We start from the raw sequence: 27,431 nt of genomic DNA, 5'->3' as shown, positions 1-27,431 counted from the left end.
AAACCCATGAGCCATGAGACCATGACCTGAGCCAAAATTGGATGCTCAACCAACTAAACCACCGAGGCACCCCTTCAGTCATCTCTTTCAATATCCACCAACTGCCTCTGTGAATCTAATATTTTTTTTCCACCCTTATAAAATATGCATCCAGGTGTTCCATACTACTTTCTGTCTTCTGACTATTAGCAGAACCATGTCGCATTGGCTAAGGAGAAGAGAACTTTGTAATCACAGATGTTTCAGTGACTCAGAATCTCAAAGCTATCAGAGGCATTTGGATTTCATATTCACCTAGATATGAAAACATAATGATGACAACAATAATAATACATAAATTTGTTTAGAAATTGCAGTGTGCTAGACATTGTACTGAGTACTTTCATCAACTCCTAATAGCAACACTTAACGGTGAACTACTTTTACAGATGAGACACTGAGTCTTAGAAATGTTGAGCAGCTTTCCCAGTGTTACTCCTCTGGGAAGCCTTAGAAGTGGGCTTAAGAGTTTGGGTTTTTTCAGTCCTATATTATGCTGTCTCCAAGGTTCTAAAATAACCATGGCCCTTTGCATGTATCACTTTAAATATGAAATACGGCTCAGCCATTATTGAGAGGAAATGTACCACAATTCCTTGCAGCTCACATCTCTAGCTCAATTTATTACAAGCTTATTAGGTCAAGTATAAAGGCAAAGAGAACATTTCTGTTGGGATGATGAACTCTTGGACTGTGGGTTGGTTTATTGTGCTTGAGGCAGGGGGAAGACAGGAGATAAAATGAACTAACATTTCCAGGCACCCATCATGCACAGACATACTGTCACATATCATCAGAATTCTGTGAGGCAGCCAAGACAGCATTATCCCCATTATATAGTTTCAAAATGCAACTCAGAGACAAAGTAAATGATTCATGAGCAACACAGTTTAAGTACCACAGCTGGTATTCAAATCCAGGTCTTCCTGGCTTCCATGGCCATAATTTTTCACTACACCAGAATATTTTCATGGCCTTGGGTTGTGCAAGTTTAAGTAGCACTAGCACCATGCACTGATTTCTGAATGTTAGATTGAACATATCCATTGGTCTCAACCATTCGTGATTTTTTTATAACCACTTCATGATTTAATAATCCATATGATTTTAAGACCCATTGTAAAGCTTATCTTTGTGTTAAAGAAAATCTCAGATGCCACTTAACACACACACACACACACACATGAATTAAATTATCCCCTCTATCACAATCACACCATGTCTTGTAGCAATTAAAAGCAATCCAACACTCCAGGCGCCTAGGTGGCTCAGTTAGTTAAGCATCCGACTTCAACTCTGGTCATGGTCTCACAGTTCATGAGTTCGAACCCTGCATTGGGCTCTGTGCTGACAGCTCAGAGCCTAGAACCTGCTTCAGATTCTGTGTGTATGTCTCTCTCTCTGTCCCTCCCCCATGCGCACTCTGTCCTTCTCCCTCTCAAAAATAAATAAACATTAAAAAAAAAAAAAAAGGAAATCCAAAACTCACCTGTACTTTTTCTAATCTCCAAGCTGGAGGGTTTTTTTTTTTTCTGAATTTAAAATTTGTTATAAATGTTTCTGCAATATTACTCTATCCCTTAATTTCTTATAAATACTTAACCAAGGATGAATATTGTGGGATCAACAATGTTTATTTTAATACTTAAGTAAATGGGGAAAATCTTCTAGCCATGATTCTAGAATGTATATTAATTTTATCCATACTCCCATAGGTAATCTGCCACATTCTAAAACTAAAAATATAATGAACTACCAAATGAGGACCTCAGAAAAAACAATCAACATGATAAAGGTAAGAAAATGCATTGCACATGACAGTGAGTCCAAGAATATAACCTCGACAATGGCAGTGTTTGTGTGCTCCTAAAAGTAAGCGTCATTTTGCTTAGTTTTTCTCTCTTTTATCTTTCTTTTCTGCATAAACAGTTATGTTCATATTCCTGCTAGCCACTAAAATAATTATGCATTTCTGATATATTCCTAATTCTTCTTTTATAGGTCAGTTTAATATTATGCTAAGATCAACTGAAAGTGTATTAGTGAAGGTCCGAGATAGTCACGTTCTATACAAGACCAATTAAAATTCCTATGGGACTGATGAAACAATTACCTAAAGTAAAAATATTAACATTTTGTTATTTTGTGTATTTGAATGCATAGCCTGGGATAGCCCAAAGGAAATTCCACGTGCTCCCTGTAGATCATAAAGTACAATAGATACTGAACCATCACTGTCTTTCTTGATCCTTGTAGGGTGGAACTGGAGAAGCCACACGTCATGCCATAGAGACAACCAACATGAAAACACAGACAGTTGCATCATATTTTAGAGTAAGATATTCAATTATGGTGTGTTGTGCTTAAGAATGTTATTTATTTTAGCTGAGTGTTACAGATCAAAAACTAGTAACAAATAACAGAGTGCTATTAGCAAAAGAGAATTCTCATTATATTCCATTTCCTATGTGTTAGATACAGAATATGTTAGAGAATACTGGCAAAAACCTATGGATTGGTTTGCTTTGATATGTTTCCTATAAAATGATTGCAGGCCAACTCTATCTTAATGGAGGGTTGTATATCTTTGTTAAAATTTGTCCAAAGAACCAAATGCGTTTCTATTGGAATAAAACCTGACAGTGTTTTTAATTCAGTGCTATGCTAGCTACCAGTTCTTCCCACTCCTAGATGATCTTAGGGTGGACAAATGGGGCAAGGCTGGGCATCCGTGTTCACTCCACATCTCCCTACGCATAGATGAGATGAAAACCTCAAAAGAAGACTAGAACTGGTAAAATCCTGGGACAAGGAGAAGGGATACCAGGGAAACACGGCAACATGCCAAGAACATCCGCCACTGTGTCCTTATTAGCATGGGATCAAGGTGGCCTTTCTTCCTTAGACAATATGGGAGAAGAGAAAGACAGGGAGTCCTTTTCTTCCTCTGTGCTCTGAAGAACTCTAGGTAATCCCACCCTCGTTATTGGTTTCAGTTCTTGTTTATCTCTTCTGATAAAATCATATGAATCAGCCAAAGAAAAGGAGGAAAATACCAACAGAAAATTGGAAATTATTAATAGTATATTTTAATGCAAGAGGGGAAGGGAAGGAAATTAGGATAAATTTACTATAAGTGTTTGGTGAATAAATTCAGTTTTCTAACAGAATCATGAAGTATTTTTTTAAATAACTGGGTAGTTTTATTAGATATTTTTCAAGTCCTAAACTCATACCGGACAGTGTGTGCTTAATCATCTTTGAGTAACATCTAGTACATTTATATGCTCAATATCTCATGTCTGCCGCTGGTACGTTCACCTTACATGAGGACTAAAGCACAGCTGAATTACCAAGCATATGTACAGGCAGATTATTTTCCTTTTTTAAGGGAATTATCCAAGACTGTTCTCGTTCCACTGTTGTTGACATCAAACACTGTGTCTGCTTGAGCCATTCGTTCATAAAATCGTTTTACTCCTCAGGCTGAAGTGAAAAGTGATAGAAGATAATTCCATCTAGTATATAACGTATTTTTAAAGTAATTTTTTATTCTGTGGAGAAGGAATGTAGTGTAATCCATACCTCATTCCCTATGAAAAACCCATGTTTAAATTGCAGAAAGCTCTTGCTCAGAATGCCAGTGACAGATGTATCACCTTTGTATTCCCAGTGCCTGGCAGCTGTTTGTATGCTGGCTCACATATAAATGTAAGGGAAAAGGGCTCCAAAGTGCCAATGCCAGCTGTTTGAAGGTCACCTAAGAGTTTCAGTGCCCAAGAAGAAGCAAAGCCAATCCAAGGCGTGTGCAATTCCGGTATCTGGTTTGCACTGGCTTTATAATCATAGGCTTCTCTATTTCCCACACTAAAAGAAATCCAACTGACAACAGCTGTCTATGTTCATACATTAATTACCTTGCCAGGAAATGGCAGTGCTGGTCTTTAGCATACTCATTGTCTGAGACTCCACTGCTAATCGAACTATGATTATCCTAATATGTTATGCTTGGTTGTCCAATAGTTGGCTACCGTTGTAATAAGGTATTGCTGAAAACAGTTTTCATATCTATGTGACTTTGAAAATTCTAAAATAAATAAGAAAATTATCAAACTTGAGCAGATTAGAGTACTTAAATGAATTTGCTTATTTTTGTAACTCCTATGTCCTATGTATTAAACTGCTTTAACTTCTTATTCCTTATTAAAAAATTTTTTTAATGTTTGTTTTTGAGAGAGACAGAGCATGAACAGGGGAGGTGCAGAGAGAGAGGGAGACATAGAATCCAAAGCAGGCTCCAGGCTCTGAGCTGTCAACACGGAGCCTGATGTGGGGCTCGAACCCACAAACCACAAGATCATGACCCAAGCCAAAGTCAGACACTCAACCGACGAAGCCACCCTCTCATTCCTTATTTTAAACTAGGAGGTGATTCTGACAGACACTGATGGGTTCACTTTCATACTTTCTATAAAGAAAGAATTTAACAAGGAAGTTAATGGTAAAGGCAGGAAATTAAGTTGTATGCCTAAATATTGTGTACCAGCAAGCTTCCCTAAGAGGAAATAACTGCTAACAAACAAACTATACCAAAAGTAATTTTATCTATTCATTAAAGTTGCCTTAAAAATGTGCAGGCAACCTTTGAATGGCTAAGTTCCAAGTTATTGCCTCCACATTTTGGAGTAAATATGGATTTTAAAAAAGATGCTATAGATAAAATTTTCATTAATATGGACATTCCTCCATTGACTGTGAATTAATATGAACATGTATAACATCCAGTTTTCAGGGTTTCTTCCTACAGTAAAAAGAAACACCTGCAGGCTTCTAAATTTTTGTATGTTACATTGGGAAATTTACTTTTGTTCCATATTATAGTATTCCCTGATGGATTTGTTATCTAAAATGGTGGTGGGCCAACCTCATTTTGTTCGTTGTATCAAACCAAATAATGAACGTCAGGCAAGAAAATACGACAGAGAGAAAGTTCTCCTACAACTTCGCTACACAGGAATTCTGGAAACAGCAAGAATTCGAAGGCTGGGGTACTCACATCGGATACTTTTTGCTAACTTTATAAAGCGGTATGTGGATTTCTTTTCAAGTTCCGTGTATAGTTTATAGAGAAATTCATCACAAGAATTATAGGAAGCAAACTAGGGAAGAGAATGACTTAGGTGTTCCGGGAAGGAGGCATTTTGTTTTTGCAAAAGATTTTGTACCGAAAGTGAAGGTTATCTGGGGCTGGGAGTTTTCTGCTGTCACCTGGAGGATCCTGTGTGGTCACACGGGATACATGTCATGGGCAGTATGACTGAAAGGCCTAAGCTTCTGTACTGAGCAGTTAGAGGTTGTGGGCTGTGTGACCACTGGACTGTACCAGTGATTCTCAACGGGGAAACTTTGCCCCTCAAAGAACATTAGTCAATGTCTAGAGCCATTTCTGGTTGTCACATCTGGTGGGATGGAGGGTTGCTGTTGGCATCTAGTGCATAAAATCCAAGGACACTGTTAGGCACCCTACCATCCACGGGAAAGCCCCCACAGCAAATAATTATCCATCCTAAAATGGTAACAGTGCCAAGATGGAGAAACCCTGACCTATTCGGAACCATTTTCCTCATTTAATAAATCTGCCGTGACTCCCTGGTGGAATTGTTATGAGAATCAAATGAGACACTATCTCTAATAGCAATTAGAAGAATAAAGACTCAATTAGGTATAAGAGATCCTTTAAATATTTGAGATTAGTAGAAAATGAATTAAGCTAGATGTTAAATATATTTTATTAACTAATATATTTGTGGTGATAGAGGTTCAATACCTTATATAGTTAATATTTTAAATGCCCATGTTTCTGATATTTATCAATTCTGTGATTATTATTACCTATTAAACTTGAAGTTTCAATTTTCAAAAGTATTACAATTTTCAGATAAAACCTAGAATTTGAGGAATTCTCTATATGTAACATTCTCTGGCCTTTTCAGAGTGTATAAATTAGGATTAAGAACAAAACAAAGTTTCTCTAACTCCCTCCTCCCAAAAACAAAACAAAACATCACCTTATCTTGTGCCAAGCATTCTTTCACTTGAGGTAACCAAAAGACCCTTACTAAATAAAATGAGAATTCTAATTATTTTTGCAAATTTTCATTTTTTTAGCAATCTGTAGTAGTTTTTACCTCTCCCCCATCCCCCCACCTTTTGACCCACCTGGCAAAGAAAAGAAAGGTATTAAAAAAATGTTTCAGAGAATTCAGGTATTCAGTAACGAATTACTGCCTAGCTTGTTTTTTAAGAAATAAATTTTGGGATGCCTGAGCAGCTGTCAGTTGAGCATCTGACTTTGGCTCAGGTCATGATCTCATGGTTGATGGGTTCGAGTTCCGCGTTGGACTCTGTGCTGACAGCTCAGAGCCTGGAGCCTGCTTTGGATTCTGTGTTTCTCTCTCCTCTGCCCCTCTCCTGCTCACACTCTGTCTCTCTCTCTCTCAAAATAAATAAACATAATACTTACTTTAAAAAAGAAATAAATTTTAAGAGCTAGTAAATGAATAAATACTTCATTCTGATTTATAATTGAGGAAAAAACCATTTGAGCACCTTGAAATAAAGAAAACCTTACCGCTTCTTCATGATGGAGAGCAGAATTATACAAATACAGTGACTTTCATAATTGACAAATCTTCTGTCGTAGTTTAAGACAAACTTTAAAACCTCAGGATATAGGGTTCAGAAGTACAGCCAGCATCCAGTCACTGACTTCCCCTCTCACAGAGCAGACCTAATTTCATATCTAAAACTCAGAAATAAAAAATATTGGAATTTCTTATTGTCTATAGGTAAACTCTCCATTTCTGTACATGAATGCAGAGAACTTAAAAGTACTTGATACAAGGGCACCTGGGTGGCTCAGTTGGTTAAGTGTCTGACTCCTGATTTCAGCTCGGGTCATGATCTCATGGTTCGTGGGCTAGAGCCCCACATCAGGCTCTGCGTTGACAGCATGGAGTCAAGTGCTTGAGATTCTTTCTCTCTGTCCCTTCCCCACTCATTCTCTAAATAAATAAAAACTTTTAAAAAAGTACTTGATACAAGGAAATTTCAAATTAAAATTGAAATGTGACCTATTTTCATACTTTTCATTTTTTAGAAGAGTTGACCTTTAACTTGCTTAAAAATTAAATAAACAATATTAGTATTATATTACTATAACTACCATGGAATTTCAGTAATCTTTTCTTTATGTGCAAGGTACTGTGCTAAGCTTTGCAGATGTCACCACATTTTAAAACTGTCTTGAACCTCAAGAATTGACAATCCCAGTTAAAATTTTCAGAATCATAGACATGGAAAGTTAATAAGAAATGCAAGATAATAAATACCAAGATCCAAGAGAATAGTATACACAGTGCAAGAGATCAGAGAAGATAAATTTATCTCCAGGAGGGCTGAAGAGAAAATATTAGGAAAGAAGGTTCAAACTGGAATCTGATGGTAGGTACAATTTGTATACAGGAAAGGTCTTTCTCAACATACTGTTTGGCATGTCAAAAGTTAGAGGGACTTAGCTGGATTTGCCAGGATTAGCACAGGGGGTTTAGTGAGTGACAGAAATTGACAGAAGATAAGATAGAATAAGATTGGAAAACTGATCAGGTTAAAAATTATGTAGAGAGAGCCTTGAATGCCATATTAAATTTATAGTTTCAGTTATCAATGGTTTTACAATATGGATAGTAAGGAGGACTAAACCTACTTTCTTGACAATATTATAGTTGAAAGTTGCTTATTTAGAAGATCAGAAGTTGGGGCGCCTGGGTGGCTTAGTCGGTTAAACGTCCGACTTTCGCTCAGGTCATGATCTCGCGGTTCGTGGGTTCGAGCCCCGCGTCGGGCTCTGTGCTGACTGCCAGCTCGGAGCCTGGAGCCTGTTTCAGTCTGTGACTCCCTGTCTCTCTGACCCTNGGAGCCTGTTTCAGTCTGTGACTCCCTGTCTCTCTGACCCTCCCCTGCTCACGCTGTCTCTCTCTCTCTCTCCTAGAAATAAATAAAAATATTTAAAAAAAAAAAAAAAAAAAGATCAGAAGTGAGATTAAATTTATATATGTATTTCAAAGCCCCATACTATATAAAATAGCAAATTACTACATGATAGATGAGGAAGAGAATAAGTGAAGTATACAGAGAATATGTGATTAGCTAAATGCAGGAATTCCCAGAAATAAAAGACTGAACCTTTTCTCTGTCACTAATTTGAAAGCTGTCATCTAAATTGGCATAGATTCTTAGGAGGCAGATTGTGAAGGCCCTGTGGAGGTGTAAATATGACTAAATAATTCCCCTCTGTCCTGCTTTAGCCTTTGACTAACCTTTCTTGTATGAGGCAAAATTCATCAGACTCTTTGTTCCATTGTAGATAAACTCTTCTGTTTTGTGGCAAAGAAATAATCTTAAGAGAAGATACACAATACAGAGTTAGTTTGCACAGGGTTTTTGCTGTAGCTACTTCAATTGAACCCTCATACTAAGAAGCTTCCATAGTAAAGCCAGACTCCTATACACAATGGTTTGGCTACTAGAACTCTAATTCAGCCAGAACTTACAGAAGACAGCAGGGTACTGAAGTAGGTAAATACACATGTTTTGAAATCAGAAAGCCCAAGTTCAAACCCCAATTCTGTCACATATAAATGTGTGACTTTGTTCAAAGTTACTTTGAGTAACTTCTATAAACTTTAAACCTCACTCTTTCTTATCTGCAAAATAGGGATGATGATAATCGTATGTACTCTGTATGTGTTTATGAGCGTTAAATTAAATAATATATATGAAGTTTATTGATAGAACCAAATGTCACCAATACATATTAGCTATAATATTTTCATTATTATTCTTGCCTCAGCCCCAAGCTCCAAAAATTACTTATTACCTACAGTGCTGTGGTCTTGAATCCCACAGCCTAAGTCATGACGCCAGCCCATAAAAAGCAAAGCAGCAGCCAGTATGTTGTCTTGAAGACAAGTCTTTAAAACAAGGGATGCAGCAAAGCAAAAGCCTGGGGGTTTTCCACCATAAGTGCACCTGGTCTACCTAGATATTTGTTTCCACAGGTCCCAGAGGCAGGTCATTACTCCTTCAGCATACATTTAATTGAGCACCCACTGTGTTCTAGTCCTTGAAAAAAAGATTAACCCAAATCTTATTCCAAAGATTAAAGATCCAAAGAACAATGGGGCACCGGGGTGGCTCAGTCGGTTAAGCAGCCGACTTCGGCTCAGGTCATGATCTCATGGTTCGTGGGTTCGAGCCCCGCGTGGGGCTCTGTGCTGACAGCCAGCTTAGAGCCTGGATCTCCCTCTCTCTGACCCTCCCCTGCTCACACTGTCTCTCTCTCTCTCAGAAATAAATTTTAAAAAAAACATTAAAAAATTTTTAAAAGAGCTTCTGATGTTAATGAACTCACAGACTAGCTGTGGGAACAAGGACCTAATTATCTACATTATCATACAATGTAATGTAAATTCCAGGGACAAGGGTGCTCATTTACTATGTTCACTGTCTCATCCCTGGCACTTAGAAGGGCGCCTGGCACATAGTAGGTACTCAATAAATATTTATGAAGTGAATGAAAGACTAGTGGATATTTTTAATAAAAGTATGCACAGGACACTCTGAAAGAATGACGTAGAGAAGGTAGAAGTGAAGAAGCAAGGGGAAGACTTCTTAGATTGTAGTAGAAATTCAGATAAAGCAGAGAATCATAAAAGTCAAATAGATACTAAAGATGTCATATTTTAACTTGGAACATGAACATCTATTCATTTTTCAACCTTTTAATAGTTTTTTTTCTTTGAATAAAAGTCCATGAATTGGAGTTTATTGACTTTTTTTTATTTTTTTTATTTTTTATTTTTTACAAATAGTTTATTGTCAAATTAGTTTCCACATAACACTCAGTGCTCATCCTCACAAGTATATTGACTTTTTTTTAAGCTTATTTATTTATTTTGAGAGAGAGAGAGAGAGCACTCACGCAAACAGAGGAGGGGCAGAGAAAGACTGAGAACCTCAAGCAAGCTCCATGCTGTCAGCACAGAGCCCCGTGTGGGGCGTCATCTCCTAACCCTGCCATCATGATCAGAACCAAAATCAGGAGCCAGACACTTAACCGACTGAGCCATCCAAGCGCCTCATAGTGACTCTTTCTTACATAAGCTCTCCATAATCCCTTATTTGTGATATCCAGTTAATATTTCTTGAGGCGAAACAGGAAGTTAAAGATAACTTGTGAAGCATGGGGCTCCTAGGCGGCTCAGTCAGTTAAGCGTCCGACTTCAGCTCAGGTCATGATCTCACGGTCCGTGGGTTCGAGCCCCGCATCCGGCTCTGTGCTGACTGCCAGCTCAGAGCCTGGAGCCTGTTTCAGATTCTGTGTGTGTGTGTCTCTCTCTCTGACCCTCTCCTGCTCACGCTGTCTCTCTCTCTCACAGAAATAAAAAATAAAATAAAAAGATAACTTGTGAAGCAATCGCAGGGCTGAATATTTCTTGATTCTTAAGATTCTCCTCAACCCTTTGTAATAGCTTTAGACCACTTCTTCATGAAGTCTTATCAAAGCATTTGATATAATTTTGCAGAAACAACTCTCTGGCTTTCCTCACTCATATTTCATCAGTTTATGTGATACATTGTTTAATCCTGTCATCTCGAGTGCAGCTGGCAGAAACAGGTTTGGCGGCAATCACAGCTTGCCTGGCAGCAGCAGAAGCATGTGTGCACACCAGGAAGAACTAGCACCCACGAGCTCCAGGCACGTGGTGGACACCAGTCAGCACATCTAACACAGGGGAAGAGAATGTCAGTTAACCTGGTTAGTCTATTCATTGAAGATTCATGAGAGAGAGTTTCTAGAATATTCGAAGAGTCAGTTTTCCTTAAAGGAACAAGCAGTGAGAATGAAGGACATGCAGACAGACAGAGTAACACATACAAAGGCACAGAGGCATGAGCAAACATGGCCTTTTGGCATAATTTTAAATCATTCTTCTTGCCGGAGCTCAAGCTCTCCATGAAAAAGAGCAGAAGGTGAGGCTGGGAAGGCAGGCATGCTCTCATGGAAGGAGGGAGCTCTCATGCCAGCCTTCATATATGTCACCTAAATTTAAATGACTGCTTTTTGGCACGTGTGACCTTTGCATTTCCTACATTTCCACTGCTCTCCAACTTACATGTGTTATGTGCCTAGCCTTTGAAAGCACCTGTTTTTGCCATCATGGCTTAGAACTTGGGTTTTCTCGGAGACTTCCAAGTCAGGAAAGGACATGATCAGACTTTTATCTTTTTTTTTTTTATGTTAATTTTTATTTTTTTTTTACAAATAGTTTATTGTCAACTTGGTTTCCATATAACACCCAGTGCTCATCCCCACAAGTGCCCTCCTCCATGCCCATCTCCCCCCCCTCCCCACACCCATCAGTCCTCAGTTTGTTCTCAGCATTCAAGAGTCTTTCATGGTTTGCCTCTCTCCCTCTCCCCCACTATTTCCCCCCTTCTTCTCCCCCCTTGGTCCTCCGTTAAGTTCCTCCTAATCCTCCTGTACGTGCAATCATATGGTATTTGTCTTTTTCTGCCTGACTTATTTCGCTATGAGGAACTCACCAAACTCCACACCTGAAAACCNAAAAACAAACAACCCAGTGAAGAAATGGGCAGAAGATATGAACAGACACTTCTCCAAAGAGGACATCCAGATGGCCAACAGACACATGAAACGATGCTCAGCATCCCTCCTCATCAGGGAAATACAAATCAAAACCACACTGAGATACCACCTCACGCCAGTCAGAGTGGCTAAAATGAGCAAATCAGAGAATTCTAGATGCTGGCGAGGATGTGGAGAAACGGGCACCCTCCTACACTGTTGGTGGGAATGGAAACTGGTTCAACCCCTCTGGAAAACAGTGTGGAGGTTCCTCAAAAAGTTAAAGATCAGATTTTTATCTTATTAAGATAGTTCAGACAGACCTGGTTGGGGTTGGGGGGAGTGAGAATGGACGTAACCAGTTGGAGGGCAGTTATGGAAGTCAAGTTGAGAAGTGATGATGAGTAAGTTCAAGGCCATGCCTGTAGAAATAGAGAGAAAGAAATGGATTTCAGGGAGATTTTTAAGCTTATTGGATACACTGAGTGGAGAATAGGGAAGAATCTAGGATGACACACAGACTTTTTATCACCTTTGAAAAAAATGGTGACATCATTCTCAGAGGTAGGAACTAACAGAGGAAAGGCAAGATGATGACTGCTGAGTTTGGAGTGTCTGTGAGATAACCAGACGGGGAGCCGAGCAGGCAGTCAGAAGTGATGTGTTCCGAGTTTGTGTAAAGAGGGCCAGAGATGAAGATTTAGGAATCATCCACTCCCCATGTAGACGAGACCCCTGCGGAGAGAGCTCAGAAAGAAATGGGACATTGGAGGACACTCTCATTTGAGCAGAACATCTAAATATGAGGCATGTCAGGGAGACTGATGGAGGGAGGGGGAAGCAGCAAGGCAAGGTGAGATGCAAATGTGGGGACACTCAAGACCGAGAAAGGGGTCAACAATGTCAAAACAGAAAAGAACACTTAGGATTAGGATGGAAGACATCCCTTTAGATTGCATCGCTAAAAGATCTTAGGTGATTAAACAAGAGTCCTTATTACTAGGTGATTAAATCAGATTCCAGTAGCTGCTGATTGATGGGAAGTAGAGAAATGGAGACAGTTATGTGAAGCAATCTTTCAACTTCTCTGTAAAGGTAGTGGGAAACAAAGAATCACTTCAGGTGAGACAGACTTAGAGGATTTGTCTTGTACTAAATGGGAAGAGCTAGAAGAGAGAAAAGGGATTGAAAAAGGAAAGGAGGAAGAGATGGTATCTAGCCCACAGGCAGATGGAGAGTGGATATCTCCTCCTCTGCAGGAGAAGGGAAGAATCGATAATGGACAAACATCTGTAGCTGGGGAAAAAGCCAGTGGAGCTTGTGGCCTCTGGTAAAATAGAAGACACGTTTATCTGCTGAGAGCAGTGCGGAGGGCAGGAGCAGGTGGAAGATTTAAACAGGACAGGAGAGATTAAACCATTGTTGTGAGGACCGACTGAGGAAAGTAGTCAGGGACACCAGTCAGGATTCTGGGTGTCCCTGTGGACCCAGCTGACTTAGGAAGCCACAGGGTCATAGGGGAGCACACTGTGAATGACTTTTCTCTGACAGGTCTCCGAGGCCTGGCAGGAAGGCAGAGAACAATGATTGGCTGGTCCAGGTTTGCATGTTTGCAGAGCTTGCGCAACAAAAGCCCAAGAGGGAGCACATGAAGGGTTGCTCATATGATGAACCGTGAGATCCTGGCTGGATCTAGAAAGAAGTAAAGGCAGGAGATGGTTCTTAGGCTGCTAGGGCAGAGGAGCTCCTCAGTCACAACGTGTCCACAGGCAAGTTTAGTTCTCAAGTTGGCAGGCCTGATGGATGAGGGGACGCTAATGGGCACTCCCTGACATTATTTGCGCAGACAACAAAAGCTACAACCATGACTTCTTTCTAGACCATTCCAGGCCAGGATTCTCCGAAGAACCTAACAGAAACTAGTTCATCTGCACATTTATCAAGGATGAAACTTGGTGGAGCTGGAATGTGTTCTTTTTAGAGGCTTTATCTACAGGCTCTTTGTTAGATGAAGAAATTGACATTTACAGAGGTCCATGATGTGTCTACACTTACACGGGTAATTAATCTCTAGAATCAGAACTCAGCTCTCCTGACCATGCCACCTCACTCTTCCACACACATGGCCTCTGTTTTGAAATTTAAAACCTACCAAAACTTGATGGCTTGTTTCCTCTGGCCTAGCAGGTTAATCCTGCACCAAGAAATTAAATAAAAATAAGGACATACTGAAAATCCTAGAAAACTGCACAAGATTGTTGACCAGTGTCAACCTGTTTTTCTTCCTTTAATTCACCTGGTGGCTTGTTTCAGTTCTCTCCTGCATTAACTCCTTAGCTCACTTCTTCCCCTCAATTATTGATGTATTAAACCAATAGAGAAAATCTCCAGTGAGACGCAAAGTGTAACTCAAAGAAGAACAGTGCTCGATGGTATGTGCACAGTAGTGGGAAGTTTGCAGAGAATTAAACTCCTTCATCCAATTTTAAGATCAACTTCCAATGTTTTTGTGAAGGTGAAAAAGAATGCAATATTTCCCTCTGCTTTTTGCCACTAAAATCCTTCTGCTTTTAGTACCCAGAAAAAGGTTTCTCTTTTTAAAATACCTGACTTTTTTTTTTTTTTTTTTTTTTTTTTTTTTTTTTTTTTTTTTTTTTTTTTTTTTTTTTTTTTTTTTTTTTTTTTTTTTTTTTTTTTTTTTNTTTTTTTTTTTTTTTTTTTTTTTTTTTTTTTTTTTTTTTTTTTTTTTTTTTTTTTTAGTGATGGAGTTTTTGTGGGAGATTTCAGTGATCAGTGTTGAAAAGTAATCACTAAACTGAGAAAACGCTGCTCAAATCTACACAAACAGACTGGTCTGGATTTTTTGGCAGTCGACTTTAGAGTTGTGAGAAGGGTCCCCTGCATTAGGGGCCTGAAGGGTCCCCTGCATCTCTTTCTTCCCTGCGCAGAACTGTCAAGTGTCCACCAGGCTGCTGAGGCGTGGGAACTTTATGAAATACTAACCAGCACTCTCTCCCGTTTGAAGGTACCATGTTCTCTGCTACAAGTGGAACGAAGAACCCCCACTGAGCCCTGACACCTGTGCCATCATTTTGGAAAAAGCTGGTCTTGATAACTGGGCTCTTGGAAAAACAAAAGTAATGCTTTCATGTAATTTTCAAGAACAAATCATAATTGTGTTGGGTTGGTGGAGAATTACAACATTTTACAGTGCTTCAAAATATGATGGCTTTTTTATGTTACAGAATCTCTAGCTTAAACTAGGGAATTAAGTTGACAAATTCATAAAGGTTTTCTTCTTCAGCAAACATGTTGTCATAAAGGCTTCTTTTAAGAAATTCAAAAAAAGTTTCTCTTGAAGTTTATCCAAAAAAAGATGAAATTTAGAGTGAATATAATTCATTTCAAACAGTACTAAAAACATACTGATATATTTTCTCTTTTTATCACCAAAAATAGTCTGTAAATATTCAGAATATATTAATATATATTAATGTCATATAATATATACAGAATATATTCTGTAGAAAAATCATAATGATAGGAATAGGATTCTAAATTTCTTTTCCTAATTCTCAAATCTGCTCCTGTTATAAACTTGAAATTTATCTGAAGCAAAATATTCACCATTGTTCGTAGCCTTGCTATAAGTGTTTGGCTATCACTGTGTTTTTGTATTAGACTTGAGACCTGAGAGATCTTGGCTTTATTTAATCACTTAGAGAATGAAGTAAAAAATCATAACAGCTTGTGAATATGGAAGTAAGGTAGTGGCTGTTTGGAGAAAGGATGCATTAGGTCCCTCGGATAGCCTCAAAGCATTACAAAATGGGGATGAGGAAATAAAGAGGGAACCAGGCCTTAGGGGTACACTGAACATATCAGTGGGGGAGGATGGAGAAAAGAGTCAATCTAAAGAAAAGAAGTACTCAGAGATTGACCTCTCAAGAATAACCACTGTCAGCCATATTGACTGAAACAAACTTCCACATTAGTCGTGTCCTGGGGCAGAAGATATGGGAGAGAATTTTCATGTTTACCTAAGAAGTTACTCCTATAACAGTTTAAGGGATATTAAAAAATATTTACCTTAGACTGAGTGTCCTACATATTCAGTAATCCATATGTACTTTAGTATTTAGCAAGAGGAGATTCTGAGCGCTAAAAAAGATGTGTATTTTATTTATACCATTTTCTTTTAGATGATCACAAAGATGAATTTTGTCAGCCTGAACTCTCACGATTTATGGTCTGAAACACATGCCTAACTTCAAATGGAGTTTTAACTTGTAAAAAGGTCCTTCGCAGTTCTAGCCCTACGTGGTATTTAAGTAGCATTTTAAAGCTATTTGTATTTTTCCACTTCACCTTTTCCAACTCATTAAGATGGATAAAAGTATTCAATATAGAAACATTTCTAATGCTGTACAAAAAAATATAAAAAGATGACCTTTTTAACCAGACTGAATTTTAAATGAATTGTCAACAGTGGAATGGACTAAAATAAATTAACAACTGGAGTCCCATAGAAATTAAAACTAAATTCAATCACTCCCTGTAGTGTTAACCTGCCTGTGGTGCCAAGCTTTCAAGTCACAGAGCTGCAAAGAGGGTTCTGCTTTCAGTGTTACCCATTCTGATGAATGTTGTTAAATTTGAATTGAGTGACTTTCTTAGGGGATTCAATAAACTTTTTTTAGGCAACTTTTATTAGTAAATGTATCCATTAGAGAAAAAAAAATTCTTCCTATTTCCTGGGGGAGGTTGAAAAACTCTTAAATGAGAATAACTCCAGGCCTGCAGGCTCCTCCATTTCTCCAGTTCATTTCGATTTTAGAATGATTGAAAGGCCCCCTCCTTTTTCCTTGGGGGCCCCTGAGTCTAGCAAGAATGTTGTTCTGTCTGCGGCCATCTCTCTGCCTTAGTCCCTCCACTGACAACAGTGGAGCCCCTGAGGGACAGCGCCCTGCCTTCTTTACCTTTGTATCCCCAGCAGATGAGGACACAGAGCAGATGTCAACAAACATTTGATGAATGAATTGCTGTAGCTCTGGATTTGTAAGGTTTTTTAATTTGGAAAATACAATTGTCTTTTTAAAAACAAAACGTTTAGCTTTTCTCCCAGTATATGATGCTAAAATGTTGATACAGGAGCTGACCATCTTCCGTTCCTATTGGCCCATTCAACAAAACCTAGTTTTCTGGTCGCAAGTAATAGTACGATTGCTAAACAATATTCCTGCTCAAAGAGAGGTTTTCTTCAAGAATAAAAATCTAAGATGTTATAGCAAAGTCCAGGCCAAACAAGCAGACGATAGTGATTTCCAAAGTCTAAAAAGATTTAGAATATAATCTGTACTTCAAAGCGTAGCTCATGACTGTTTCACATTTGTGTGCCATGGTTTTATTTGTATTTTATTTTCACTCTTTTAAGGTGTTCCTTAAATATTATCATGTGGAGCAGTTAAATTTAATGAGAAAGGAAGCCATCGACAAGCTTATTTTAATTCAAGCCTGTGTTAGAGGATTCTTGGTTTCAAGAAGGTACCGAAAAATACAGGAGAAGAGAAAAGAGAGTGCTGTAATAATACAGTCAGGTAATCACTCAGGTGGTCTCACTGTGTAACAAAACTTAATATTATGTTTAGATATGAACATAAAATCTAATATTATATATAAACCCCCATTCTTATGTAGCTTTTATATTTAATTCCAGACTGTTACGTTGATGCTTTCTCTACACTAAATCTAAATCTGATTGTTTTAGTGATTGACACTTTTAATATTTGAATGTTTCATTTTAAATAAAATAATTTAATTTTTAAATTTTCTGTCAAGCATCGATGAGATACATTTGGCCTCTTGTGCAAGATACAAATGATTAAATTAATTATAGATCTCAAGAATCATATTATTATAATCCATTGGACAATAACATTTTTCCTACTTTATTCCAAAGGTTACACTTGCCACAATGTTTGACCACTTGATTAAATCTCATTATGTTAAAGGGCATCCACTTCTTTCTATTAGCTGTAGGGAAATAATATTTATAATAGAACTTTACACGTTTTTATTAATGTCTCAATAGACTTTAGATTTCACTTTCCATTTTTCTATAAGAAACTAAATTTAGAAGCTGGCATGGTTTAGTACCGCATCTTCCAGAACGTGTTGAGTGGACTTCCGTAGTAAAAGCTGTGTACTCTACTGTGTTACTCTACTGTGTAAGCTGATATGCACACACACTACATGCACTGCATTCTATTCTGGCTTATTCCACTTCATTTTTAGATGCTAGATTTGGCCCACTAATCCATTTTATGATCCACTATGGATCCGCAGCCTACCTTCCCAGGAACACTGACATGTCGGACATAATAGCTGACTAACATTTGAGAGATTCCTGTACCACTCTCGGGTCTGTCCAATAGTAAGGGCTCATGTCTTCGGGGATTTTAAAGCCCATAACTTCTTACCGCAGCATCAAAATGCAAATCCTACAATTTGGGATCAGATTCTTTATCCACAGTCCCACAATTTATAAAACACTGAAGTAAAGGCTTTTCACAACTCATTGGGCAGTGAAACATGACCTAGTGTTTATAGTCCTTTATTGTTCCTAGCAAAAATATTGTTTTTCTGGAGAAATATTCATATTTTTTATTATGGAATGCTGCCCTGACATGGGGAATATTATAAGATATGTGTTATTTGCTCTGAGTTACCTTTATAAAGTAAAGACATTTAAAGCTGAATTCTGAAATCTATCTGGCTCCAGGGATAATTGGCCAAAAAGTCCAAAACATATCCTTAAATAAATAGGGGCTTTCTCCTACAAATACCTGAAGTACTAAGTAGCATATTTTAGGCAAATGAATACATTTTGTCTTTTTCATTAATTTAGCTAATCTCTTTTATTTTAGTTTCATCTCTGTACTGTTCTTAATACAAAAGGCACTTTAGTTATTTTCTTGCTATAAAAGAATCTTGTTAATGAGCAATATTTTTTATGAACCTGTTCTATTTGGAGTCTTTAATTTCATTTTCCTGACATTGATAGTCAAAAAAATATTTGCTTCTATTCACTTAAATAATGGTTTCTTTCTTTATTATGATTGACGCTACTCTGGACCTTGTATGTTTCAGCTGCAAGAGGACATCTAGTCAGGAAACAAAGAAAAGAAATTGTTAACACAAAAAACACAGCAGTAACAACCATTCAGACTCGTGACCACGAATTTGACTACAAGAAAAACTTTGAAAATAAAAGGTATAGTGGTGTTCATTCTTATACCATTTTGACACTATACATTTTTCAAATCTGCAAAGTCAAAATAAAGTTCAGGGTCTTTCTTGCACCTAATCAGGTTCCTAATACCAGTGCATTAAATGTAAGTGAACAGCCAGGGGCCACTCGTGTTCTTTATCCTATTTGGGAGTTCACTGGCATTTCACACTGATGACCACACTTTCCTTCCATGGTTTTTTCCTTTCTAGGCTTCGACTAGAATGCGCTCTGCATTTCTGCTCCTGATTCTAAGTATCCTTTGCTAATTCCTCCTCCCTCCCCCATATTTCAATCCTATTCCACATCTGAATATCATCTCTGGGCTTTCTCATTCATTCCCATGGACCTTAATAATCAATATACCATAACTCCTAAGCCAGAATCCAATCTTATTGGAATTTTGCCCTTTCTTCTCTTGAGCTTCCATATCTATATTTCTAAGTGCTTATTAGCAGATCCACCAAAATTCATTTCTACAGAATTTTGCCCTTTCTTCTCTTGAGCTTCCATATCTATATTTCTAAGTGCTTATTAGCAGATCCACCAAAATTCATTTCTACAGAAAGCTTTACCATAAGCTGTGAAGACATGTAGATAAATGAGACAAAATCCTGATCCTCAAATTGCTCACAGAATCATGGAAAGGAAATAGAACCAATAAATATGTGATTCTAATAATCACAGTTAACCCGAATTAACTCTGCTATAAAAATATGCAAATTGTGCAGTAGGGACATGGAAGTTCTTGGTAGGGATTAGGGAAAGATTTTGCCCCAGTGGTAAAGCTTGAATTGATTGAGAGAAGAATGAGTGGTTCTCCAAGGAAATGAACATCATTCCAGCTCCAATCCCAGGATGCTTGTCTTTTTTTCCAAATTTATTGGGATTCAATTGACCTACAACAGTGTGTCAGTTTAAGGTGTACAACGTGATGATCTGATACACATATATATTATGAAATAATTACCACAGTAAAGCTAGTTAACATGTTCATCACCTCAATAATTACAACTCTGTGTGTGTGTGTGTGTGTGTGTGTGTGTGTGTGTGGTGAGAACATTTAAGATCACCTGTCTTAGCAACTCTTGAGTCTATAATAATGTTAATAATTATTAACAGTCACCATGCTGCATGTTAGATCCCAAGAACTTATTCATCTTTCTAAAAATTTCAGTTTGATGTATAATTGACATATATAATTGTGAGATATTTAAAATGTGCATCAGTGTGATTTGATATGCATCTGCATTGCGAAAGGATTCCCCCACCTAATTCATTACCACATCCATCACCTTACATAGTTCCTTTTTACGATTTTTGGTGAGAACTTTGAAGTTCTACTCCCTTAGCAAAATTCAGTTATACAAAACTGTGTAGTCCCATGTTTTATATGAGATCCTCAGACCTGCTTCCTCCTCTGATGGCTGGAAGGCTGTATCGTTTTTCTGTCCTCTCCCTATTTCCTCTCCCTCCCCCTCAAAACCACAACTGTCTGTTTCTGTGAGTTTGACTTTTTCTTTTCCTTTTCAGATTCCACACATAAGTGATACTATGCAGTATTTGTCTTCCTCAGTCTGATTTATTGTATCCATGTTGTCATAAATGGCAGGATTTCCTTCTTTCTCGTAGCTGAATAATACTCCATTGAATATGTATACCATATCTTCTGTATCCATTCATCCACTAATGGTCACTTAGGTTGGTTCCATATCTTGGCTGTTGTGAATAATACTGCAGTGAACACGGAAGTGCAGATAACTCTTTGAGATCATTGCTTTGTTTCCTTTGGATGTACAACCAGAAGTAGGATTGCTGGATCATGTGATAGTGCTATTTTTAGTTTTTTGAGGAACCTCCATATCATTTTCCATAGTGGCAGCAATTTACATTCCCTCCAACACACAACATTCTCAGTGCATAAGGATTCTTTTCTTCACATCTTCACCAGTGCTTGTTTTCTCTTGTATTGTGTGATGATAGCCATTCTTTTTTTTTTTTCTTGTGGTTTATTTTTTTTTTTTTGAGAGAGAGAAAGAGAAAGACAGTGAGTGGGGGAGGGGCAGAAAGAGAGGGAGACACAGAATCTGAGGCAGGCTCCAGGCTCTGAGCTGTCAGCACCGAGCCTGACATGGGGCTCCAACCCAGGAGCTGTGAGATCACAACCTGAGCCGAAGTCAGAAACTTAACCGACTGAGCCACCCAGGTGCCATTCTAACAGGTGTGAAGTGATACCTCATCATGGTTTGGATTTGCATTTCCCTGATAATTAGTGATGTTGAGCCCCTTTTCATGTACCTGTTGGTCATTTGTGCATCTTCTTTGAGAAATGCTTGTTCAGATCCTCTGCCCATTTTAAGTGTCTGCCCCTTTTTAAGTCAGGTTGTTCATTTTTCTTTCTTTTTTTTTTTTTTTTGATATTAAGTTGTATGAGTTCTTCATATATTTTGGATATTAACCCCTTATCAGATCTATGAGTTGCAAATATTTTCTCCCATTACATAGGTTGCCTTTTCATTTTATTGATGGTTTCCTTTTGCTGTATAGAAACTTTTTCATTTTATATAGTCCACTTGTTTATTTTTGCTTTTGTTGTTTCTGCTTTTGGTATCAAATCCAAAAAAAGAAAAGAAAAAAAACACATTGCCAAGACCAAAGTCAAGGAGATTACCACCTATATTTTCTCCGTAGAGTTTTATGGTTTCAGGTAGTATGTCCAAGTCTTTAAATCCATTTTGAGGAGGCGCCTGGGTGGCTCAGTCAGTTAAGCATCCAACTTAGGCTCAGGTCATGACCTCATGGTTCATGGGTTCGAGCCCCATGTCAGGCTCTGTGCTGACGGCTCAAAGCCTGGACCTTGCTTTGGATTCTGTGTCTCCCTCTATCTCTCTGCCCCTCCCCTGCTCATACTCCTGTCTCTCTCTCTCTCTCTCTCTCTCAAAAATAAAATAAAACATTTAAAATTTTTTTAAATAAAAAAATCCATTTTGAGTTGATTTTTGTATATAGGGTAAAGTAGGAGTCTAGTTTCATTATTTTGCATGTGTCTGTCTAATTTTCCCAAAACCATTTATTGAAGAGACTATCTCAGCCCCATTGTATATTCCTGGTTCCTTTATCATAAGTTAATTGGCCATAAATGTGTGTGTTTATTTTGGGGTCTCTACTCTGTTTCATTGATCTGTGAGTCTGTTTTTATGCCAATTCCACACTGTTTTGATCACTATAGTTCTATGGTATAGTTTGCTTATCTTCTCATTAATTGTATTTTGACTAACTCATTAAGATTATGGGTTCTTGATACTCTGCTTCATTCTCTGGTCCCTGACAGAATAACAGAGATTCTATGATGCCTCCGGTATAAACCTGAAGATGCTATTATAGGTCTAGGAAGAGGCCACTGGAATTAGGAAAATTGAATTCCAGTAACTTTTTGCAAGTTTGACTCCAAGACAAGTCCTTTTGAACAAATAGATTGCAAAAGACCAAAAATCTCCCATGGCTTACCTGAGCCAAAATGAAAAGTTTTTATCAAAACCCCCCAAGTAGCATGTCAGGGTATCAGGTTATGACTTTTTCACTGTAACTTAACACACTTTTCATGGCCATATTGCTCTTGTGATGGTTTGACCTCACCAAAAGGAAGGAAGGAAGGAAGGAAGGAAGGAAGGAGAGGGGGAGAGAGAGAGAGAGAGAGAGAGAAGAAAGAAAGAAAGAAAGAAAGAAAGAAAGAAAGAAAGAAAGAAAGAAAGAAAGAAAGAAAGAAAGAAAAGAAAGAAAAAAAGAAAAAATTGTGTAGCTTTAAAAAAAAAGCTGTAGAGAAGATCTTATCTTTAAAGGAAGGGAAAATCGTCTGGGGAGGATATTGGTAAAGTTACAACTGTGAAATTTTGTTCAACATATTATATGATCATGAACTGTGGCAGGGACACTACTTCCCTTTAATTTTATAAGATATTTCCTATGATCAGCAGAGCTCGAGCAAGCTTATTAAATGCAGCACATTAGCCTTGTGAACATACCCTCCTCCTAGTCTCAAATTATGACATTTTTTTCTATAACTTCTCACTGTAGGTACTTTCTTTAGAAAAAGACATGTTTTAAAATGATTAAATTCCTAGGATTTTGATCCCTCATTAAGTGAAAATATGCTAAGGTAGTTGTCATTCTGAATTGAAACTGGTGTTATCATTATTAAAGCAGCTACCACAGTTGTTGCTAGAGAAAACATGTGGGAAACACTTGATTAATGTGACTTGAGAAGTTTTTACTTGGGGTTTGTTTTTGTTTTGTTTTGTTTTTCCCCTTTCACTGTTCTTCCAACACTGTGGAAGTAAATAAGGTCCAGTTTAGTATCGTATATTCAGATGCAATATATTTTACACAGGGAATCTTTTGTGAAGAAACAGACAGAAAATGCGGTCCCTACTAATGAAACAGTCATTCCAGCTCAAAATAATAAAGGAAGTACATCTGCAGTGAAGATTTCTACTTTCAGAGTTGAAGGGGAAGCCACGATTGCTGTTGAAAGTAACAACAGAGGATATCAAACTCAGAAAAAAATGAATAACATGTATGGGGACGAGGCTAAGCAGGAACTGTATCTGGCAGGAGACCCTTGGACAGAAGGACAGCCTAAAAAGAAATATGCAAAAGACCTGGAAGAGAATAGTAAGATACGGGGAGTGGAGGATGAGACCACTGTGGTCCAGAATTACTACCAAAGATATGCAGAGGAAAGGAATTTTGAAGACTCAAAAGCAGCATATCTAGAAAAGAAGGCCATCTTGGAAAGGCCAAGCTACCCAGGACTTTGGTTAGTGGAGAATGAGACAAAGCAACCTTCTTTTAAAAAAACTTCAGAACGTAGTCTTAGCCAAAGGTCGGTTTATCAAAATGCAGATAGCAAGGAAAAAGAAAAGAAAACATCTGTCATCACCCAGAATGCACCAGTATGCAGCCAGCAGAGAAGCCATCTGAGGCCTGGGCCGGTCAGAGAGAGGCCAGCCCAAGCAAGCATGCACGCCCAGGAAGAAGATAGAGCAGCGGTGTTCATTCAGAGCAAATACCGGGGCTACAAGAGAAGGCAGCAGTTAAGGAAGGACCGGATGTCTTCTTTTAAAAATCAAAACGTTGTTTCAAAACCAACAGAAATAGCAAGAAATACCCATGATTTGTATTCCTGTACCACAAAACATGAAGAATCCTGTAATATCAGGACAAAGAATGATAAAGACTCAAAGGCAGTTTTAGAGAAGGAAGCATGTGATTTGGCAATCTTTTCAAAGCAGGTATGTAAACAAACAGATTTATTTACTAGTAGAAGTCTCTGGGAACTACACAGTAACTAAAGTAAACATACAGTGAATTAATAATTATTAATAATTGTTTCATCTCTTTTTATGAGACTGCAAACCTCTTTAATGAATGTCTCAAGGGTTTTGCTATTCAAACAGCCATAAATTTTTAAAAACAATGTGCAATATGAAGTAGTATAAAATATGATAGAAACCTTGTATAGTTAAGAGACTAGTCATCGGTTTATGCAGCTTACTAAAATGCTGGCATTGGACAATGCAGATTTCCTTATCTGAGACCTTTCATTATAATTTAAGAAAAAAAAGAAAAAAAAGGGGGTTATAAATCCTCTAGAGTCTATGCTTTTTCTGCCCCAGATTTTAAGAAGACATAATGAGATGTCAAAATTAGGCAGGTAGCCATATTCAGGCATGCATACACACAGTGAAGGTAGAAATCTACATGTTACATCATGACAATGAGGAACCACAAAGAACATTTCCCTCTTGGAGTAGATCTTGTGCCAAGAGAAGGCATGTTTTGGCTGTTTCTAGAAGGGGACAGTTAGCTTTATAGCGCTTCTCACGGGTATACATGGAATACTGATAACTTAGTACTATGGAGGGAGAGACCACAGGGAGCCACTGCTGGAAATGTCTATACCAGGTCTTGCCTTTTCTATAGGTGTTTGATCTTAAGAAAATCACTTTATGTGTGACCTTGAGAACATCACCTTTATTTTTCTCTCATAACGTGAAGGATTTTAACTAGATGACCTCTAAAATGCATATTCTAAATTAATATGCGTCACCAGGGTAGTCAATAGATAAAATCGTTGCAGAAATATCATTACGGGTTAGTTCATAGAGGGATTGCCTAATACTCTTGGGTCCCCAAACTCTGCTCTTTGTCTCTGCCCGTGACTGAGCCCGTGCAAAGGCACAGTAGCTGCTCCTGGACGCCTCTTTGATGTTAGAGGTGTGGACCAAACATCTCCAACTTGTAGCTGTTAGCAGAGATCTGCCAGCCCCTTCTTATTCTATGTATTTTTTAAGCACACGGACATGGAGAGTTTAATATGCATGCAGTCCTTCCTCTCCTTGGTGCATACATTTTCTTAGTCTAAAGACAAAACAGGGGATTAGAATCCTGACCTGCTACGCATCAGGGACATTGAGGAGATGCAGAATTACCAAATCATCTCCCTAGAGCTGGATAATAATGCCGTGGAAGGAGATTCAGCACTCCACAGGGACAAAGCTAGACGCAGAAAAGCAGGAGCCCCCCATGCAGCCGAGCAGGACAGCTATGGCCACAGAGTTGGGATGCAGACCAGAGGGAGGCAGAGGGGCTGGCTGGAAAGGGAGGGGCCACAGGACAGGAGCCCCGACTTTAGGCTAAGAACACTGGAAGGGAAAGGAGGGGCTTGACACAATCAAAGGCAACCGAGGGGTTCTGTGGGCTAAAAGCAGAAGGGCAGTTGCTGCAGAAAGGTACAGACAGAAGCCAGGTCCCAGGATCCCCATGGAGGAGGGATCAGGACAGAATGCTTCATGTAGCATGACACATTTGGCAGTTTGCAAATGGAAAATGTGAGATGTGCAAGTTACATCAATGGGAAGGCTTAGTCAAGTGAGGGCTTTTTAAGACCTTGGGTTTCAGACATGGTTCAAGGTAGGTTCTGGAGAAGAAGTACATGAGACTCCTGGGGACAGTCGATCAAGAATTTACTAGATCCTGGTGTACCTGTGCAGCCCTCTGAATTCTTTTCCTTCATTTAATCTGACACATGACCTTCTTTTTAGATATCAAAGTTATCTGAAGAATATTTCATTCTGCAGAAAAAACTGAATGAAATGATTTTGTCACAGCAACTGAAGCCTCTTTATCTGGGTGTCTATCCTCATAAGCCAATTAATAGACGAGTTTCTTCTCAGCAGTGCCTCTCAGGTAAAAATCAGTAGAGTTAGAACTTCTTAAAGGGAAAGGCAGTGCCAGATACTTTATTAGTTTCTCACTTTCATTCTATGGCAGGTTTGAGGTAACTATGTTCTGTTTTGGGGAGAACCTTCACCTCATTCCATTTCTTATAGTTAGGTAAAAACTTTTCCAGAATGTTCCACACACACCCTACTTTCTCTGACTTCATTCTCCTCTCTTTGTTCTTTTCTTTTTCCCCTTCATATACTCTTTAACTAGAACTTGTCATATGACACCAGATGGAAATAGAGAGGGATGAAGTTTGGGGAGTGGAGTAGGGTGCAGGTTTGATGAGAGGGAGCAAAAACATAAATATCTATTCCTTTGTCAACATCTACAACCTTAAGTAGAGTATGGAAGGTTCAAATCTTCATTTATATGACAAACCCAAATGCATTATTATATTTTTCTTCTGATCAACCTGTGTCATGCTCTGCCCCCATTTCACTCAACTGGTAGGGAATTCAAACTCAGTATTTATCAGGCCTCCCCCTCTCCAGGGCTGTGCAAAGTCCCTACGATCTTATATACCCACCAAAGGACCAGGTAGAGCCTGAGCCTCTGGTGACTAGTTATTTGCCCACACAGTTACTGTTGGGACACCCATCTCCTCTTTGGCATCATGACCCCTTCAAGTGAGGAGCTGTGCTGTTCCCATACCCGCAGGAAGCACCTGGAAACTGTCAAGTCGGGCATCATACCTGATCCATACATGCTCCAGGTACCCATCCTTTCTGCAGCCTTATAACCTCTCCCAGGAGCAGCCACTGATGGCCCTGCTGACATCTGGCTGGGAGCATCTGTATGTATTTTCCCTCACTTTCTTAGAGGCTGCCTGCTCTCTCACCATCCCACCAGGACACCTAGCACCACCTCTACAACACCTCTGCAATGACTTTGACTCTTGCCAAAGACAGGAATTGCTGTTAACCTCACGCAGCTTCTGCAAAAATCCCTTAGGCAGGAAATTACTAAGATGAGCCCAGCTCTTTGTCTTATATGGGAGGAAGGGAAAATATCTTAATATTCCAGGCAATTGTCCTGCCACATTATCTTCAAGTCTAGAGTTGTAGTGAAGCTTCAGAGAAAAAAGTGGTTCTCTGTATTTAAGAGTCT

General features: G+C 38.5%; 1 protein-coding gene across 1 annotated transcript in view; it reads left to right on the top strand.

Annotated features, from left to right (window-relative positions):
* MYO3A (myosin IIIA) overlaps positions 1–27,431 on the top strand; it is a 234,417-nt gene that overhangs the window by 168,783 nt on the left and 38,203 nt on the right. The window contains exons 23-30 of the mRNA XM_039221773.1: positions 1,755–1,834; positions 2,296–2,373; positions 4,921–5,126; positions 14,775–14,886; positions 17,184–17,346; positions 18,899–19,022; positions 23,425–24,328; positions 26,141–26,285. Of these exons, the coding sequence (XP_039077704.1) occupies positions 1,755–1,834; positions 2,296–2,373; positions 4,921–5,126; positions 14,775–14,886; positions 17,184–17,346; positions 18,899–19,022; positions 23,425–24,328; positions 26,141–26,285 (1,812 nt within the window). The remainder of the gene's footprint in view (positions 1–1,754; positions 1,835–2,295; positions 2,374–4,920; positions 5,127–14,774; positions 14,887–17,183; positions 17,347–18,898; positions 19,023–23,424; positions 24,329–26,140; positions 26,286–27,431) is intronic.

Source organism: Hyaena hyaena, unplaced genomic scaffold (assembly GCF_003009895.1).
Source record: "Hyaena hyaena isolate Hyena2069 unplaced genomic scaffold, ASM300989v1 scaffold_1011, whole genome shotgun sequence".
Taxonomy (NCBI): domain Eukaryota; kingdom Metazoa; phylum Chordata; class Mammalia; order Carnivora; family Hyaenidae; genus Hyaena; species Hyaena hyaena.
Note: the sequence above shows the minus strand (reverse complement) of the source record. Positions and strands in the feature narration are given on the sequence as shown.